General features: G+C 46.3%; 1 protein-coding gene and 1 long non-coding RNA gene across 2 annotated transcripts in view; one reads left to right on the top strand and one right to left on the bottom strand.

Moving 5' to 3' along the window:
* LOC144337550 (uncharacterized) overlaps window positions 1–15,777 on the bottom strand; it is a 56,069-nt gene extending 40,292 nt beyond the window's left edge. Inside the window, exon 1 of the long non-coding RNA XR_013410756.1 lies at window positions 13,331–15,777. This is a non-coding gene — a long non-coding RNA (uncharacterized LOC144337550). The remainder of the gene's footprint in view (window positions 1–13,330) is intronic.
* LOC114675612 (pregnancy-specific beta-1-glycoprotein 11-like) lies at window positions 2,424–13,776 on the top strand. Its single transcript, XM_028842833.2, has 4 exons — window positions 2,424–2,564; window positions 3,804–4,163; window positions 9,813–10,091; window positions 13,480–13,776. The coding sequence occupies exons 1-4, from the start codon at window positions 2,501–2,503 to the stop codon at window positions 13,764–13,766; spliced, it is 990 nt and encodes a 329-aa protein (XP_028698666.2). The 5' UTR covers window positions 2,424–2,500; the 3' UTR covers window positions 13,767–13,776.
* Window positions 15,778–17,770: the final 1,993 nt, after the last annotated feature.

Below are 17,770 nucleotides of genomic sequence, written 5' to 3'. Positions count from 1 at the left end.
CATAAACCATCTAGAATAGGCAAATTCATAGAGATAGAGTAGAGATGATCAAGGTCTACGGTGGAAAATACACGGAGTTATTATTGTTTCAATGATACAAAGTTTCAGTTTAAAATGACAAAAATTTTCTATGAAAAACAGTGTTGATGGGAACTTAACACTGTGTATGTGGTTAATTCCACTTGATTGCACATTTTAAAGTGGTTAAAATAGCACGTAATTCACAGAACTGTGAAAAATCGATTTCTATTATTTAATTCACCGAGGCTAAGTTGTTTGTTATAGCAGCTAAAGCCCGTGAATACATCATCTGACCTAGTGTTTTCCATGAAACGTATCACTTTTTCAATCAAGTTAGCTGGAAGCTCCCAAGCCCATGTGCAGTACTCAGCTCTAGACATCACTGTCCCCAGGGTATACACAGTGCCGCCTACTGCACACACACACAAACTCACAGAAGGTGACAAAAATCTGCATTCGGGACATCCGATTGTGAAAGAGGGAGAACAGTGAACGTGGAGCCACAGAGAATGGGACTCACGGGGCTGGAAGGTGATGGAGCTGTAATATAACATATGTGTGACCTCGAGTGAAATGTGCAGATCCTTGTGGAATAAAACACACAGCCTGGCAGGGACTTCGGCCACCCACACTTCCCTTCCAGTCCACCAGAGGGCGGCAGAGTCCCTCCAGCCTGGAGCCTTCCCAGGGGAGGCCGACGTCCCTCAGTAGAACCCATAGCCAAGCAGGGTCCACCCTCACCAGGGTCACCTCGGCCCAAGACCTCAACGTCCTCCATGCTCGCCACATGGACTCTGTCAGCTCCTCCCAGACCTGGCGGCCGCCAATCTAATACCACTCCCTCTGCTGGCAGCTCCTGCCCCACAGGCTTGCTCCTTCCCTGGGCTCAGCTAAAAAGACATCTCCCAGGGCAGCGATGGTGCACACGAAGCCACATTGCACGCTTTCCCCTCGTGACCTCCCTCCATCCTCATCAACTCTTTCTTTTACTGCTGCCTAAATGCCCGCCCGTGATCCATCTGTCCTGTTCTGTGGGGCATCCCGGGCCAAGCCTAGCGCTGACACAGAACAGCGGCTGCCTGAGGGCCCACAGCCTCCCCGGGAATCAGTCAGGCACCCCGTGACCTGTCTACCCGCTGCACCCCGTGGGGCTCAAAGCGTGTGTGATGGTCACACACAGGCACCGTCCAGGATGTGGCCGCCTACCCCCGTCTGTCTCTTGGGAAGACAGACCTCTCCTGTGTCCCTGCCAGGAGAAGGGGATATTATTGCTCTTTGCTCCCAGAACACAACTCACCCTCACCTGCCCTCTCAGGGGTGACCAACGTCCCTCCAAACAGAATCTCTGGCGACTGCCTGTTCCTCCTCTACAGAGAGCAGCTTGGCCAATTCAAAACCCTCAGGATAGACCCCTGGTTATGTCAGCACACGCAGGGCTGAGCCCATCATGACCACAGAGTAAGTCGGGATGAATCTCTCCAGCTCTAAACCCCTGCTCTGTCCCAGGCTCCTCTTCCTGTGTCTCAACGAGCCTTGTTCCACGGGGTTCCTGGGTAACCCCCCACTTCCTCCTGCACCACCATGGGAAAGTGTACTGTGCTGACCACAGTACAGTCAGCTGGGCACAGAAGAGAGGACACAAAAGATGGTCAGGAAGAAATGATAAACCCTGAGCCCCAGCTCAGCCACCAGTCCCCAGGGAGCAATAGAGTGACTGAGAACTGTCTTTTGACCATGGGACTCACAGCCCTCACTGAGCAACCAGCACAGGCCTCTCCTCCCAAGAGGCATGAGAGATTCACCCTGCACACCTCCAGGAAGGACAGTTTCCTGTGGGACACCCAGGTCCTGAATGTCCATCCTTGGAAGCTGCAGTCAAGCTAGACACAATTAGAGAAAGGAATGGTCCCTGTCACCAGGCAACACACAGCTCACCCACAGCACAATGGGGTATCCCTGTGACAGGGACATGGTGCAGCTCCAGCCTCCTGCACTGAAGGGGAGAGCTAGACGGGGATGAAAGAGGGCAAAGGGCACAAATGTGCACACCGACCCAGACCCATGGGGACAGCAGGAGGCTGAGACCCAGGACTGTGCTTGCCCAACCTACAGGGTATGTGTGTGACCGTGTGTGTCTGTGTGTGTCTCTTTTGTGTGTATGTTTGTGTTTCTGCACATAGTGTGTATCGAGGTTTGTTGACAGAATCACTGCTGAAAAAGGCAGAGGCCTCCACAATTCCCAAGGACCTGACACACAGACAAAAGGTAAAAGAGAAGGAGGGACAAGGAGGCAGGACTGAGAGGGGCGGGACAGAGAGGTGCCCTGGGAACAGACCCCACCCATGAACCAGAGAAGTGCTCCTGCCGCGGGAAGAGGCTCAGCACAGAAGGAGGAAGGACAGCACAGCTGACAGTCGTGCTCAGAAAGATTCTGGATCCCAGGCTCATCTCCACGGAGAACACACAGGCAGCACAGACCATGGGGGCCCCCTCAGCCCCTCCCTGCACACTGCACATCACCTGGAAGGAGCTCCTGCTCACAGGTGAGGAGAGAACTTCCTGGGAGAGGACAGGAGGAGGAAGCAGAATGATTGGATGGGGTCTCCTGGAGAGTATGGGGTTCTTAAAAATGAAAGTCAGCACTTTGGGAGGCTGAGTTGGGTGGATCATGAGGTCAGGAGTTCAAGACCAGTCTGTTCAACACACTGAAGCCCCGTCTCTACTAAAAATACAAAAAAATTAACCAGGTGTGGTGGTGTGCTCCTGTAATCCTAGCTACTTGAGAGGCTGAGGCAGGAGAATTGCATCAACCCAAGAGGCAGAGGTTGCAATGAGCGGAGATTGTGCCACTGCACGCCAACCTGGCTGACAGTAAGAGACTCTGTCTCAAAAAAAAAAAAAAAAAAAAAAAAAAATTCAGGATAGAAGGCTCTGTTGGAGCCTGGATAGGGAAAAATATACGCAAGAGGGACAGGGGTCAAAACAGGAAAATCACATTGAACCGGAATTGGTAAGAGGAAGGAAAATCTCAAGTGTTCTTGTTTCCTGGTTAATCATCACTGGACACCACATTTTGAAAAATGATAATAATAACTATTATCAGATTGCACTTCAAATGAAAATGTAAGCAGGGCATGAAACATTGTCCTCAGCAAAAACCTCAACAATTGAGGAAAGAAAACAAAATAGCCCTGGCATGGAGGGCCCTTGGAACCCTCACATCTGCAAGAGTCTGCAGCCTGTCCCAGGCACTGGGGTGCAACCAAGATCATAAAAGTCCCTGTACTCAGTGATCTCATGCTCTCATAGGGAGGAAGACAGACATGCAAAGAGATCTAGAATGTGAGGTCAGGTGTTGACAAGAGCTCCGGAGGGAGCAGAGCAGGGAAATGTCAGAAAGGGAAGACCCAGAGTCTCTGAAGGAGGTATCAGGAAAGAAGTCTAAGGATGCCCTGATGTGAGCAGGACCTGAGGGCAGTGTGGAGGGAGCCGTGCAGACCTCTGGGGAAGAGAATTCCAAACAGAAAAATACCGAGGTCAGAAGTGTTGAAGGAATGGGGTCATGCCACTGACCTTCACCCAGTAGGACAGTAGGACAGTAGGACACAAACACACAATCACACACACACACACAAAAAGAGGTATGTGTGGATTTTGTGTGTGTGTGTGCGTGTGTGTCTTCAAGGCTGATGACTGAAGAGATCTTCTCAGGACGCATGGCCCCATCTTTTCACCCCAATACATAGGTCTCAATATTGACTGATGCTCTCTCCACCTACTAGCATCACTTTTAATCTTCTGGAACTCGCCGACCACTGCCCAAGTCACAATTGAAGCTCAGCCAACCAATATTTCCGAGGGGAACGATGTTCTTCTACTTGTGCACAATTTACCCAAGAATCCTGCTGCCTACATCTGGTACAAAGGGCAAATAATGGACCTCCAAAATTACATTACAGCATATACAATAGACACTGAAAGAATTATATTTGGGCCTGCATACAGTGGACGAGAAAGAGTATATTCCAATGCATCCCTGCTGATCCAGAGTGTGAACCAGAAGGACGCAGGATCCTACTCCGTAAAAATCATAAAGCGAGGTTACAGGACTGAAGGAGTAACTGGACATTTCACCTTATATGGTGAGTGATTCCACATGATCCCTGGGTGTTGGGGGGTGGGGTCACTTCTACTTTGCACACACAGGATGGTCAGGCCTGGACTGTGCCTGTGTCTCTCTCTGCATTATGTCCCATGTTGGGGTTTTGGCATTGAGTGCAGGACACACACAGAGGAGACAAACCTCAACAGATCAGAATTCCTTTCCTGTCTCCAGACCCTGCAGACACTTGCTGCACAGGAAGGACAGTCTGATGGGGGGGGGGGTGCTCAGCAGGAGGAGATCAGCCTCAGCCAAGCACCTCATGCCCTCTTCATAAACTTGACCCTGAGAAAGACCCTGGAGAAGTGAGTAGGGCTTTGCCAAAGAGGACCCCTGAGATACTCTCAGAGCAGCTCAGCCCAAGAAGCCTCAACCCTAGACCCCGTCCCTAAATCCTTACTCCAGATAAAGCTGAGAAGCTTGTGTCACTTCTGGGTTGTGGCAGGTCTTACTGGGACAAAGGATTCACCAGCTGTCTGACGACTGTGTCTCCTGGAGCTGCTCACTGCCAGGGCTCAGCTCTCAGAGGCTCAACTAGGCAAGGACAGAGCTTTCTTCACCTGACACTCAGAGTGGAGAGGACAGAAAGACAAGCTTTGTAGGCCATCAGCCAACTGCCTTGTGGGGCTTAGGACACCCCATAGATAGTCTAATGTCCCCAGAAGCAGAAACAGAAGACAGAAAATCTACCTGGCAGCAGCTTGTCCACAGAGAGCTGACCTAAAGGTGCTCTCTCATGGAAGTGAATAACAATAAATGCTGTTTGTGTGAACACCTCCACTTTGCCAAGCATTAGGTCCGATGACTGTGAAGAATTTACAATTTATTCACAGACAGCATGAAAACTCGCAGTCCATTTGCCATTTAGCTTATTTGACTGAGAGAAAACTGAGGCACAGGAAGGCACAGTCACTGAACCAGAGTCACACAAACACAAAAGGCAGATCAGGGAGGTCTGTCTGCAGCCACAGGCCCATCCTCTCCTCCACCAGAAGTGAGGGCTTATTGGATTCCAATGACCCTGTAGTAATTTATTGGCTCAAATCCTCTCTTCTTAGGCATCCAAACCTCAGAGGAGTGAGAGCAAATGGTCAGCTGATTAGTCTGCACTCCAGAACTAAATCACCAGTCTCAACCATCAGAGTCAGTACAAAAAATGTCCAGGCGTCCCCCTCAGAACTTAACCCCTATCACTGAACCTGAAATCCTATGTTTCCCAAACTGTCCATGTCACTGGCATGACAGGATAAAAGAGAGGACCTTGTTTTCATTCCCCACTCACACCCTGCACCAGCTCAAGTCCAGTGAGAGACACACCCTCAGGTGCTCTCACATAACAAATGAAGGAATTGAATGAAGAAATGAATGATCCATAACCTCTTTAGAGACTGGATCTTGGATGCAGAATCCTAGGAAATTCTCGCCACACCTGTCCCTTGTCCTTCAGAGGCTGACACCCACGTTTCATCCCCCCACTTCCTCTTGCCCCTAAAGCCATCCCACTTCATGTGTTACTCTGAAGCTGTTTGGCCACTGGAGGGTTTTCAGGGCTCCCTGGTCCTGGACTGTGGAAACGGGAGCACCTGGTCCCTGGGGTCACTGAAGTCACTGTATGCCCCACTGTTCACTGTCATGCTGTCTCTGCCTCTCTCGGCTTCTCTGTGTCCCTCATCTTCCTCCCACTTCATTCTACCTGGCAAGCCCTGTCCTGCACAGCTTCTTCCTCCATCCCTAGGCCTTCCCCAGACACTCCCTCTAACTAGGCTGACTGTTCTGTTCCCTTCCTGCTAACACTGTGACCTGGCCCACCTCCCAGGAAATAGGAAAGGCACAGAAATCAACTGGAGTTGCCACTTCTGAAAAGCTTCATCTCGAGCCAATGTCCCCAGGTCACTAAGAGAATGATCTTCCACTGTATCCCCATCCAGGGATCTTTCCCTTTGTGAGGCTGATCTGTGGACAAGACCGTGGGACAGGGATAGGCAGCTCCTCCATCCACTCTTATAATTCCCAAACAAGTTTTTCTGGCCTCCTGCACAAAAAAAACACAATTTATCCCGATGGTGATTTGCAGTAAAGAAAGATTTTAACGAGTCCAAGTCTGCCAAACAGGAGGACAGAGGTTTATTATTACTTAAATCAGCCTCCCTGGTGGATCACGGGTTAGAGATTTTCAAGGATAGTTTCAGGGACACAGGACGAAAAAATGGGTACTGCTGATTGTTTGATGATGGAATCATGCGGGCGGAGGGAAATGATCCCTTTGTGCTTGAATCCGCCTCTAGGTGGGGACCACGTGACTGACTGAGCCATTAGTCATGGGTATGGATGAGGTCAGCAGGTCGCCAGAATGCAAAGAATAAGAAACATCTCAAAAGACCAACCTCAGGTTCTACAATAGTGATGTTATCTATTGGAACAATTACTTACAAATTTTGTACACTCTGATCAAATGACATTTGAGCAGTAAGGGACTGTGGAAACTGTGCCTGCACTTTAGCAGAATTCAGTTCCCTCCTATAATCTTACTCTCATGGTTTTTCACCAGTTTTACAAAGGCAATCCCTGGGCAAAATAAGGGTATTAGTTTTATCGAGGAACTATTATCATTGTTTCTTCAAAGTTAAACCATAAACTACATTCCTCCCATGGTTAGCCTGGCCTATGTCCAGGAATGAGTGAGGGCAGCCAACCTGAGACCAGATGCCAGATGGAGTCAACCGTGCTAATTTTGTGTCACTGTTGGAATCGTTGCACTGACTCACCAGGGAGTCAGAGGCTGGACAGGCCTGCAGTCTCCAAAGCCAATGGGCTTATTTCACCCATTTCACTTGTGACTCCATCCTCAGCCTACCATGGAGCTCACATTCTCCAGTCACTTCCTAGAGACTTCTGGTTTCCCGTCAGGAATACGACAAGCTTGAAATTTGTCACTCTGTTCTAACAGTAAGTAAACAGCTGAACATACTCAAAAGTCAACAACCCATTGAAATCCCCCAGAGATGGCCTGGCACAGTGGCTCACGCCTCTAATCCCAGCACTTTGGGAAGGTGAGGCAGGTGGATCACGAGGTCAGGAGATCGAGACCATACTGGCAAACACGGTGAAACCCCAACTCTACTAAAAATACAAACAAATAGCCAGACGTGGTGGCAGGCGCGTGTAGTCCCAGCTACACGGGAGGCTGAGGTAGGAAAATGGTGTGAACCCCGAAAGTGGAGCTTGCAATAAGCCAAGACCGTACCACTGCACTCTAGCCTGGGCAACAGAACGAGGCTCCGTCTCAGAAATTTAAAAAAAAAAAAGTGCTGTTAGAGAAATGAAGAACGCTTTTGATGCTTACTGGTAGAATGCACACAGCTGAGGAAAGAATGCCTAGCTTGAGGATGTGTCAATAGAAACTTCCAAAACTGAAACAGGAAAGTTCGAAAAGAGTGGGGGAAAAAAGTGGGACAACATATTCTACTTCATATTTAACATTTTGTATTGACAATAGCAATTTTTAAATTTTGTAGTTGTGGGACAACTACCAAGGCTGTAACATACACGTAATGGGAATACTGGTGGTGTCGGGGACCTGTTGGAGGTGGCCAGAGGTTGCTATCTGATGGTTTTACTGCCTGTGCCACATATGATTGTTTACTCCTGATGATGCCATTTTCATAAGTTGGTGTTGTTCGTGTGGGGGACACATGAACCATTGGCGTCTCACTTAGAGTCTTCCTAATTCACACAAACTTAAACTCTAGTTGTACTTCCTGAGGTTAAGAGAAAATGAAAAAAGCGTTTCACATACCCGTTTTGGGCTCCTCCCCATTTTTCCTAACTCTGCAGAGAAATTAGAAACAGGGAGTTCTTTCTATATTTACTAACATAACACACATCACTTCTTTTAATTCGGCATCATTCCTCCCTTTATGTAATTGACACACTGGCCAGTTCTGTCCTTTTAACGGGACTCTTTCTACTTAAGGACTTGCTAATTTCAAATCACCTTTGGCATCTTTCTTTGAGCATAATTTGATCCTGCTGGAATTCACCCCACACCTAAACCTTAATTGGGTATCAAGAGAAATACTACTACCAGCAATTGATCTTAGATGTTTGAACCATCAGTTAAAATTTCCACTTATGACAACATTTTAAACTTTCCTCCAAAATTTTTTTTGGGTCTTGTTACTAGAGTCAGAATATAACATGAGGTCTAAACTCCTGACAATTTTTTAATGGGAAAATTACAGTATTACAAATTGAGCATCCCAAATCCAGAAATCCAAAATCTGAAATGCTCCAAAATCCAATGCTTCTGACCACCGATGTGATGCTGAAAAGATGCTCTCACTGGAGCATTTTGGATTTCAAATTTTTCAGATTACGGATGCTAAAGCAGTACATCTACTGCAAATATCCCAAAAAAAAAAAAAAAGAAGTTAGAAATCCAAAACACTTGGTTTTAAACTTTCTGCATAAGGAACACTTTATCTGTATGAACTATAGGCATGAAGCTACACGGGAGATCTCTAGAACCTCCTCAACCTGCCTAACTGAAACCACACAGCCATGGAAGAATGCCCTATTCCCCCGACCCCAGCTCCTGGAAATTACTATTCTACTCTCTGATTCACTCTGGAATCCACTGAGATGAGGTACATCAAGTAGTCAAACTCATAGAATCAGAAAGTAGAATGTCTAATGACAGAAAGTTTCTGCAAGACTTCTTCCCAAACATTGCTCTAGTAGCCACCAAACGCATATCGTCCGTGAAGGCCAGACTTCGATCATCAGTTCATGTTCGCCCTTTCCACCAGTCAGTTCTCCATTTTCACACATCCACATGTATTTCTAGAAACAACCACATAGTCCTCACCTTCCCTCTACAGGGGGAAGGGAACATCATGCACACTAAACACGGAACATGGTCCTGGTCCAAAGCTATCAGCTCTTGCCTGTCCCCATCACTCTTTGTAGGTCATTCCTTGGACTCTACTCTATCTTTAGAGGTCACTGGCTCAAGTCAGTCACTATGAGACAGCTGGGAAAACTACCCCACCTTGTGGCGCACTGCCTGATCACTGAACAGACCTCCAGGCTTGACTCTGGTCTCCCCTGTGTTTTTTCTGCTGAAGTACCCAGTCCCAGGCCAGGCTTCCCAGTACCCAAAGGGTTTAAGAACAATGGGAAGTTCTATCATCCATCTCTAGGATGTCCTTGAAAGGGAAGCTGCAGAGAAAATATACCTTGGGGGGCAAAGAAAACTGAAACTAAGAAGATTCCAGCACTGCATGCTCCAGGTGAGGACCACAGGGTGGGCCAGGCAGGCAGTTGGAGAGGGAGGCACTCACAGGGGCACTAGGGGCTGTGACTACTGGTCCCATACCTTTCCATGACCCAATACTGCTGCTCAATTCACACTTGAGAAAGTCTGTGCTTCTCTCATATAAAGAAGGCTGCCTCACAATCTCTGAGCCCTCAGATTGCCATGCGTCTGTCTTGTAACACACACAACTGATATGGGCTTTTAAGGACTTGGGTGGGCTGAAAGGTGGGAAATGCCATCTCTGATTGAAAAATGTCTTTGGAGGAATCAAAGGTGCCACACAGGGCAATCTTCTCTCTGTTATCTGCACAGTGGAGACTCCCAAGCCCTACATCTCCAGCAGCAACTTAAACCCCAGGGAGGGCATGGAGACTGTGACCTTATCCTGTGATCCTGACACTCCGAACGCAAGCTACCTGTGGTGGATAAATGGTCAGAGCCTCCCTATCAGTCCCAGGCTGCAGCTGTCCGAAAACAACAGGACCCTCATTCTATTTGGTGTCACAAAGCGTACTGCAGGACCCTACGAATGTCAAATGAAGAGCCCAGTGAGTTCCAGCCGCAGTGACCCAGTCACCCTGAATCCCGTCTGTGAGTATCTTCTGTTCCTCTGTGAGCCAGGCTGCCATCCCAAATACACATGGCCAGAGGCCAGGCCTGCCAGTCCCTCTCGGGTGCAAGTACAGAGACCTTTACCCCTGGACATCAAAGTTGGCCATGACCACAAAGAGTAGCCTTAGGCTTGACCAGCAATGGGAGAGAAGAGGCTGCTCCTGTCATGGGAGATTCAGGGTCCACAGGTTATGATGGGAGAAGTAGGTGAATGTCTCAGGCTCCAGATCAGTGAACACAGCAGGGATTTGGCTGGGACTTCAGTGTTGTAACTTAGCTCACAGGGTCACTGTGGCCCTTCCTCAGACCAGGATTTTCCCTTCCCTCTGACATCATCATCTGTGACTTTATTCTTTTTGCTCCAGATGGCTTGGATGATCCCACCATTTCTTTTTCGTACACCTGTTAGCACACAGGGGAAGTCCTCAAGCTCTCCTGCCTCACAGACTCTCACCCACTGGCAGAGCTTTCTTGGCTGATTGATGGGAAGTTCCAGCAATCAGCACAAGTGTTCTTTATCCTCAAATCACTAAAACATATAGAGGGGTCTATGTCTGTTTCATATATAACTCAGCCACTTTTGGAACAAATCTCATAATCCAGAGGATCATAGTCCCTGGTAAGTGGGTCCCTGGGGCACTGGCAATATGTTTTCCAGTGAAGCCTATCTGGCTATCAGGGAAGAGTCACCTGCCCTCTGCAAAGGGAGAGGGAAAAACAAAACCCCAGGACAGGGAATATGTTTCTGCTTGAAAACCACCAGCTTTTGCCTGTCACCTTCACTCTTTCTATATCATTCTTTAGACTATACACTAACAATGAACAATGTGAAAGGAAATTAAGAAAAGAATTTCCATTCACATTAACATCAAAATGAATAAAATATTTTGGAATAAGTTTAACCAAAACTGTCTAAGGGTTATACCTTGAAAACTACAAAGCGTTACTGAAAGACATTAAAGACGACATCAGTATATGGAAAGACATTTCATTTTCACAGATTGGAAGAATCAATATTGTTAGGAAGACAATACTACCCAAAGTGAGCTGCAGTTTCAAAGCAACACCTAGCAGAATCCCAGTAACATTTTTTGCAGAATTACAAAAACCTGTCCTAAATCTGACCTGACAGGCTCTTATTAATGACTGCCACAACACAGAAACTGAGGAAAAGATGCAATCATGGAAACGTGGAAAGATTTGATGACGTAGGAAATAGCAATCATTATTTCTCACATCCCAAAGCCTTCAAGAATATACAAGTGCCGCATGACCACTACGGAATCGACCAAAAACTAATCACCAAGCTAGAAACGTGGTGAGAGAAAAAAGTAAAGGAAAAAAAAAAGGCAGGAAAGTATTTGGCCTATCACTTCCCACTTTTGCATACTTAACTGATGCTGAAAACAAATGCTCACCTGAGCATTTTAGGTTTTGAATCTTTCCGATTTGAGATGCTACACCAGCAAGTATGTGACAAACGTTTCAGAATCAAAAAATGTCAGAAATCCAAAACACTTTTTGTCCTAACTCTTATGCATAAGAAACACTCAATCTGTGTGAACTATAGGCATCAAGCTGTACAGCAGATCTCTAGAACTTCCTCGTCTTGCATAACAGAAACTGCACACCCACAAAAAACTTCTGATTCTCCCCACTCCCAGCAGCTCTCTTCTCAAATTCACTCTGGAATTCACTTACATGAAGTCCCTAGAGTAGTCAAACCCATGGAATCAGAGAGGAGAGTGTCCAATGAAAAAAAATATTTGCAAAACTTCTCCCCAAATTTGTCTCATATACATCAAACACACATAGTACATGAGGACCAGATTTCCAGAAGTTCATTCCCACCCTTTCCACCAGTCAGTTCTGCATTTGCAAAGGTCCACATGTGTTTCTGGAAAGATCTACATAGTCCTCACCTGTCCTCTGCAGAAGGAGAGGAAACTTAAAGAATCCAGAATAGGGAACATAGTTCTGCTCCTAAGCCAGCAGCTATTGCCTGTACCCTTCACTCTTTCTAGATCATTCCTTGCACTCTGCTCTGTCTTTGGAGGTCACTGGTTCAAGTAAGTCATCATGAAACACCTGCAGAAAACTGCCCCACCTTGTGCCTCCACTGCCTGATGACTGAACTGACCTCCAGGCTTGACTCTGGTCTCCCCTGTCTTATTTCTGCTGAAACATCCAGTCCCAGGCTAGGCTGCTCAGTATCTTCAGGATTTCAGGACAATGGGAAGTCCCATTATTACTCATCTCTAGAATGTCCTTGGAAATGGAAACTGCAGAGAAATCATATCTGGGGGGGCAAAGTAAGATGGAATTTGGAAGGGGCCCAGCAGTTGCATATTCCAGGTAATGAACCCAAGGTGAGCCAGCAAGACAGTTGATTAGAGAGGGACTGGGAGGGGTACCAGGGGCTGTGGGTCCCACTGACCTGTCTGTCCATGACCCAACACTGCTGCTCAATTCACACTTGAGAAAGTCTATGATACCCTAAGACAGAGCAGGCGGACTCAGAGTCTTTGAGCCCTTAGATCATCATGCATCTGTCTGGTGACACACGCACCAGCTACTGACTTTCAAGGACTTGAGTGGGCTGAGAGGTGGGAGATGCCAACTCTGATTGAAGGATGACTATGGAGGCATCAAAGGTGCCACACAGGACAATCTTCTCTCTGTTATCCACACAGCAGAGCTGCCCAAGTCCTACCTCACCAGCAACAACTTCAACCCCATGGAGAATAAGAATGTTGTAGCATTAACTGTGAACCTAAGACTCAGGGCTACACCTATGTGTGATGGGTAAATGGTCAGAGCCTACCGCTCAGTTCCCAGGCTAAAGCAACCCGGTAAAAACAGTATCCTCATTCTAGCAAATGTCACAAGAAATGACACAAGACCCTATGAATGTAAAATACGGGATCGAGTTGGTAGCATCCCCAGTGACCCAGTCACCCTGGAGGTCCTTTGTATCTTTGGTTCCTCTGTGGACCAGGCCACCAGCTAAAATCCAAATGACCAGAGGCCAAGCATTTCAGTCTCTCTCACGTCCAAGTACAGACACTTTTATTTCTGGACACCCGAGCTGGCCATGACTCCCTGCCCTGGGAAAACCTGGGTAGGCACAGCCTTAACCAAGAATATAAGGTGAGGAGACACTCTCATCATGGGAGACTTGGGGTCTGCATCCTGTGATGGGAGAAACAGGTGAATACCTCAGGCCTCGACTCAGTGAACACAGGAGCGGTTTGGCTGGGCCTTAAGGGTGTGTCTTGGCTCAGAGGGACACTGGTGCCTTTAAGAGACCAGGAGCATCTCCTTCCCTCAGACGACATCACCTGTGGCTTTATTCTCTTTACTCCAGATGGTCCAGACGTACCCAGCATTTTGGCTCCAGTCAGGTATTACTACTATACAGGAGAAAACATCCACTTGTACTGCTTCGCGGACTCTAACCCACCGGCAGAGTATTCTTGGAAGATTAATGGGAAGTTTCTGCAATCAGGACAAGAGCTCTATATCCGCGATATTACTACAAAGCATGACGGGCTCTATGGTTGCTCTGCTCGTAACTCAGCCACTGGCAGCGAACGTTCCACATTCAAGAGGATCAAAGTCTATAGTAAGTGGATCCTGCATCATTGGCAATAGGGTTTTAGGTAGAGTCTCTATGGCTTTCTGAGAAGAGTCAGGAAAACATTTTTTATTCCCAGCCTGTGTCCCATGGGCAGAAGCAAATCCTAAATTCTCCTCTTGAACCCTCCCAGTTTGTCTCTGCAGACTCTCTTCTCCTTGTGTTTCTGTTTTCTCATGGCTGAACTTGAGTCCAGGCTGAGAAAGCTTTGTCAGTCCTGAGCCCGATGTGGTAGAAAAGGCTTCACAGAGGGACAAGAAGGAGAGTCCTCAAGGTCAAATTTTTTCTCACTGTCACCAACACTTCCCTTTCCACCACGTCTTTGTTTTCTTTTACTACTCCATGAGCTTCAAGGAACATCTAAGGTTTGAAACAAGCTCACATTTTTCCTCCAAATGGGAGGAGGAAGTCCCCTGGATGAGAGAGGAGCAGCTCAGACCGCTCCCTGCTCTGCTCCGGGCTTCTCTGGTGTCTGGCCCTGCCTGACTCCACCTGGGGTGGGACCAGCTTGTGTGGAGAAAGAGCCCTGGTGGCCTGTCCTGAATTCGGCTAAATGGAGCTGCCAGTTGAAGTGAAGCCTAGGTTGCAGGGAAATAAGCAGAGAGGGAACCTCGGGGCCGACTCTTGAGCTGTTTCCTGGCTCTGAAGTCATCGGCTGTGTGAGGCTGTGGGCACAGCACTAGGACACAGCACAGAGGAGAGTGAGTGATGCACACTTGGAGAAATAGGGAGATTCACCTCTGGGACTCTGCATGGCAGGACACGGGCAATACCAAAAAGTGTGTATTTATAGAGTATAAGACTACGAGGACACTACTTATATATCTAATATAAGGCTTATCATTAACTATTTCTAAGTGTGCAATTTAGTGTTGTGTAACCATCAGACTATCCATTTCCGGAACTTTTTCCTCCTACCATTAAACTTCTGTACCCTATAAACAGTAACTCTTACTCCTTCTCCCCATAACCCGTAGCACTCACCATTCTACTTTCTATCTCTATGTAACTGGCTATTATATCTTTTATAAGTGGAAGTATGTAATAATTATCCTTTTGTATCTGGCTTATTTCAGTTAGCATAATGTCTTCAAGGTTCATCCATTTTGCACGATATATTGGAATTTTATTCCTTGTTAAGCTTGAATAACACTTCTTTTTTTTTTATTATTACTATACTTTAAGTTCTAGGGTACATGTGCATAACGTGCAGGTTTGTTACATATGTATACTTGTGCCATGTTGGTGTGCTGCACCCATCAACTTGTCATTTACATCAGGTATAACTCCCAATGCCATCCCTCCGCACTGCCCCTTCCCCATGATAGGCCCCGGTGTGTGATGTTCCCCTTCCCGAGTCCAAGTGATCTCATTGTTCAATTTCCACCTGTGAGTGAGAACATGCGGTGTTTGGTTTTCTGTTCTTGCCATAGTTTGCTGAGAATGATGGTTTCCAGCTGCATCCATGTCCCTACAAAGGACACAAACTCATCCTTTTTGATGGCTGCATAGTATTCTGTGGTGTATATGTGCCACATTTTCTTAATCCAGTCTGTTACTGATGAACATTTGGGTTGATTCCAAGTCTTTGCTATTGTGAAGAGTGCCGCAATAAATATACATGTGCATGTGTCTTTAGAGCAGCATGATTTATAATCCTTTGGGTACATGACCAGTAATGGGATGGCTGGGTCATATGGTACTTCTAGTTCTAGATCCTTGAGGAACGCCATACTGTTTTCCATAATGATTGAACTAGCTTACAATCCCACCAACAGCGTAAAAGTGTTCCTATTTCTCCACATCCTCTCCAGCATCTGTTGCTTCCTGACTTTTTAATGATCGCCATTCTAACTGGTGTAAGATGGTATATCATTGTGGTTTTGATTTGCATTTCTCTGATGGCCAGTGATGATGAGCATTTTTTCATGTATTTGTTGACTGTATGAATGTCTTCTTTTGAGAAATGTCTGTTCATATCCTTTGCCCACTTTTTGATGGGGTGTTTGTGTTTTTCATCTACAGCCTTCTGATCTTTGACAAACCTGACAAAAACAAGAAATGGGGAAAGGATTCCCTATTTAATAAATGGTGCTGGGAAAATTGGCTAGCCATAAGTAGAAAGCTGAAACTGGATCCTTTCCTTACTCCTTATACGAAAATTAATTTAAGATGGATTAGAGACTTAAATGTTAGACCTAATACCATAAAAACCCTAGAAGAAAACCTAGGTAATACCATTCAGGACATTGGCATGGGCAAGGACTTCACTAAAAGCAACAGCAACAAAATCCAAAATTGACCAATGGAATCTAATTAAACTAAAGAGCTTCTGCACAGCAAAAGAAACTACCATCAGAGTGAACAGGCAACATACAGGATGGGAGAAAATTTTTGCAATCTATTCATCTGACAAAGGGCTAATATCCAGAACCTACAAAGAACTCAAATAAATTTATAAGAAATGATCTGTTTCTGCTTGAATCTGCCGCTAGGTGGGGACCACGTGATTGGCTCAACCATTAGTCATGGGTATGGATGAGGTCAGCCGGTTGCCAGAATGCAAAGAATAAGAAACATCTCAAAAGACCAATCTCAGGTTCTACAATGGTGATGTTATTTATAGGAGTAATTAGTTACAAATTTTGAAAACTCTGACCAAATGACATTTGAGCAGTAAGGGATTATAAAAACTGTGCCTATATTTTAGCAGAATTCACTTCCCTCCTATAATCTTGCTCTCATGGTCTTTCACCAGTTTTACAAAGGCAATCCCTTGGCAAAAGAAGGGTATTAGTGTTATGGAGGAACTATTATCATTCTTGCTTCAAAGTTAAACCATAAACTAAATTACTCCCATGGTTAGCCTGGCCTATGTCCAGGAATGAGTGAGGACAGCCAGCCTGAGACTGGATGCCACATGTATTCAGCCATGCTGGTTTGCTGTCACTGTTGTAAACTTTGCACTGACTCACCAGGGTGTCAGTTGTTGTACAGGCCTGCGGTGCCCAAAGCCCATGGGCTCATTTCACCCATTTCACTCGTGACTCCATCCTCAACCTACTATGGAGTTCACATTCTCCAGTCATTTCCTAGAGATTTCTGGTTTCCTTTCAGGCATATAACATGCCTGAAATTTGTCACTCGGTTCTAATAGTAAGTAAAAAGCTACCAAACTCAAAAGTCAACAACTCGTTAAAATCCCTAAGAGATGGCCGGGCACAGTGGCTCATGACAGTAATCCCAGAACTTTGGGAGGCCGAGGCGGGCGGATCATGAGATCAGGATATCAAGACCATCCTGTCTAATACTGTGAAACCCCATCTCTACTAAAAATACAAAAAATTAGCCGGGCGTGGTGGCGGGCGACTGTAGTCTCAGCTACTCGGGAGGATGAGGCAGGAGAATGGGGTGAACCCAGGAGGCGGAGCTTACAGTGAGCCAAGACGGTGCCAGTGCACTCCAGCCTCAGCAACAGAGCGAGACTCCGTCTCAGAAAAAAAAAAAAAAAAAAAAAAAAAAAAAAAAAAAAAGGGCTGTTAGAAAAATGAAGAATGCTTTTGATGCTTACTGGTAGACTGCACACAACTCAGGAAGGAATCCCTAGCTTGAGGATGTGTCAATAGAAACTTCCAAAACTGAAACAGGAAAATTCAAAAAGAGTGGGAGAAAAAAAGTGGAACAACATATTAAACTTCATATTTAATATTTTGTGTTGACAATCGCAATTTTTCAATTTTGTAGTTGTGGGACAACTACCAAGGCTGTAACTACCAAGGCACGCAATGGGAATACTGGTGGTTTCGGGGACCTCTTGGAGGTAGCCAGGTGGCTGCTACCTGATGGTTTCACTGCCTGTGCTACAAACCATTGTTTCATCATTATGATGCCATTTTCATAAGTTGGGGTTCTTCGTGTGGGGGACACATGAGCCACTGGCTTCTCACTTAGACTCTTCCTAATTCACACAATCTTAAACACTAGTTGTATTTTCTGAGGTTAACAGAAAATGAAGAAAGCA

This window comes from Macaca mulatta, chromosome 19 (assembly GCF_049350105.2).
Source record: "Macaca mulatta isolate MMU2019108-1 chromosome 19, T2T-MMU8v2.0, whole genome shotgun sequence".
NCBI classification, from domain to species: Eukaryota; Metazoa; Chordata; class Mammalia; order Primates; family Cercopithecidae; genus Macaca; species Macaca mulatta.
Note: the sequence above shows the minus strand (reverse complement) of the source record. Positions and strands in the feature narration are given on the sequence as shown.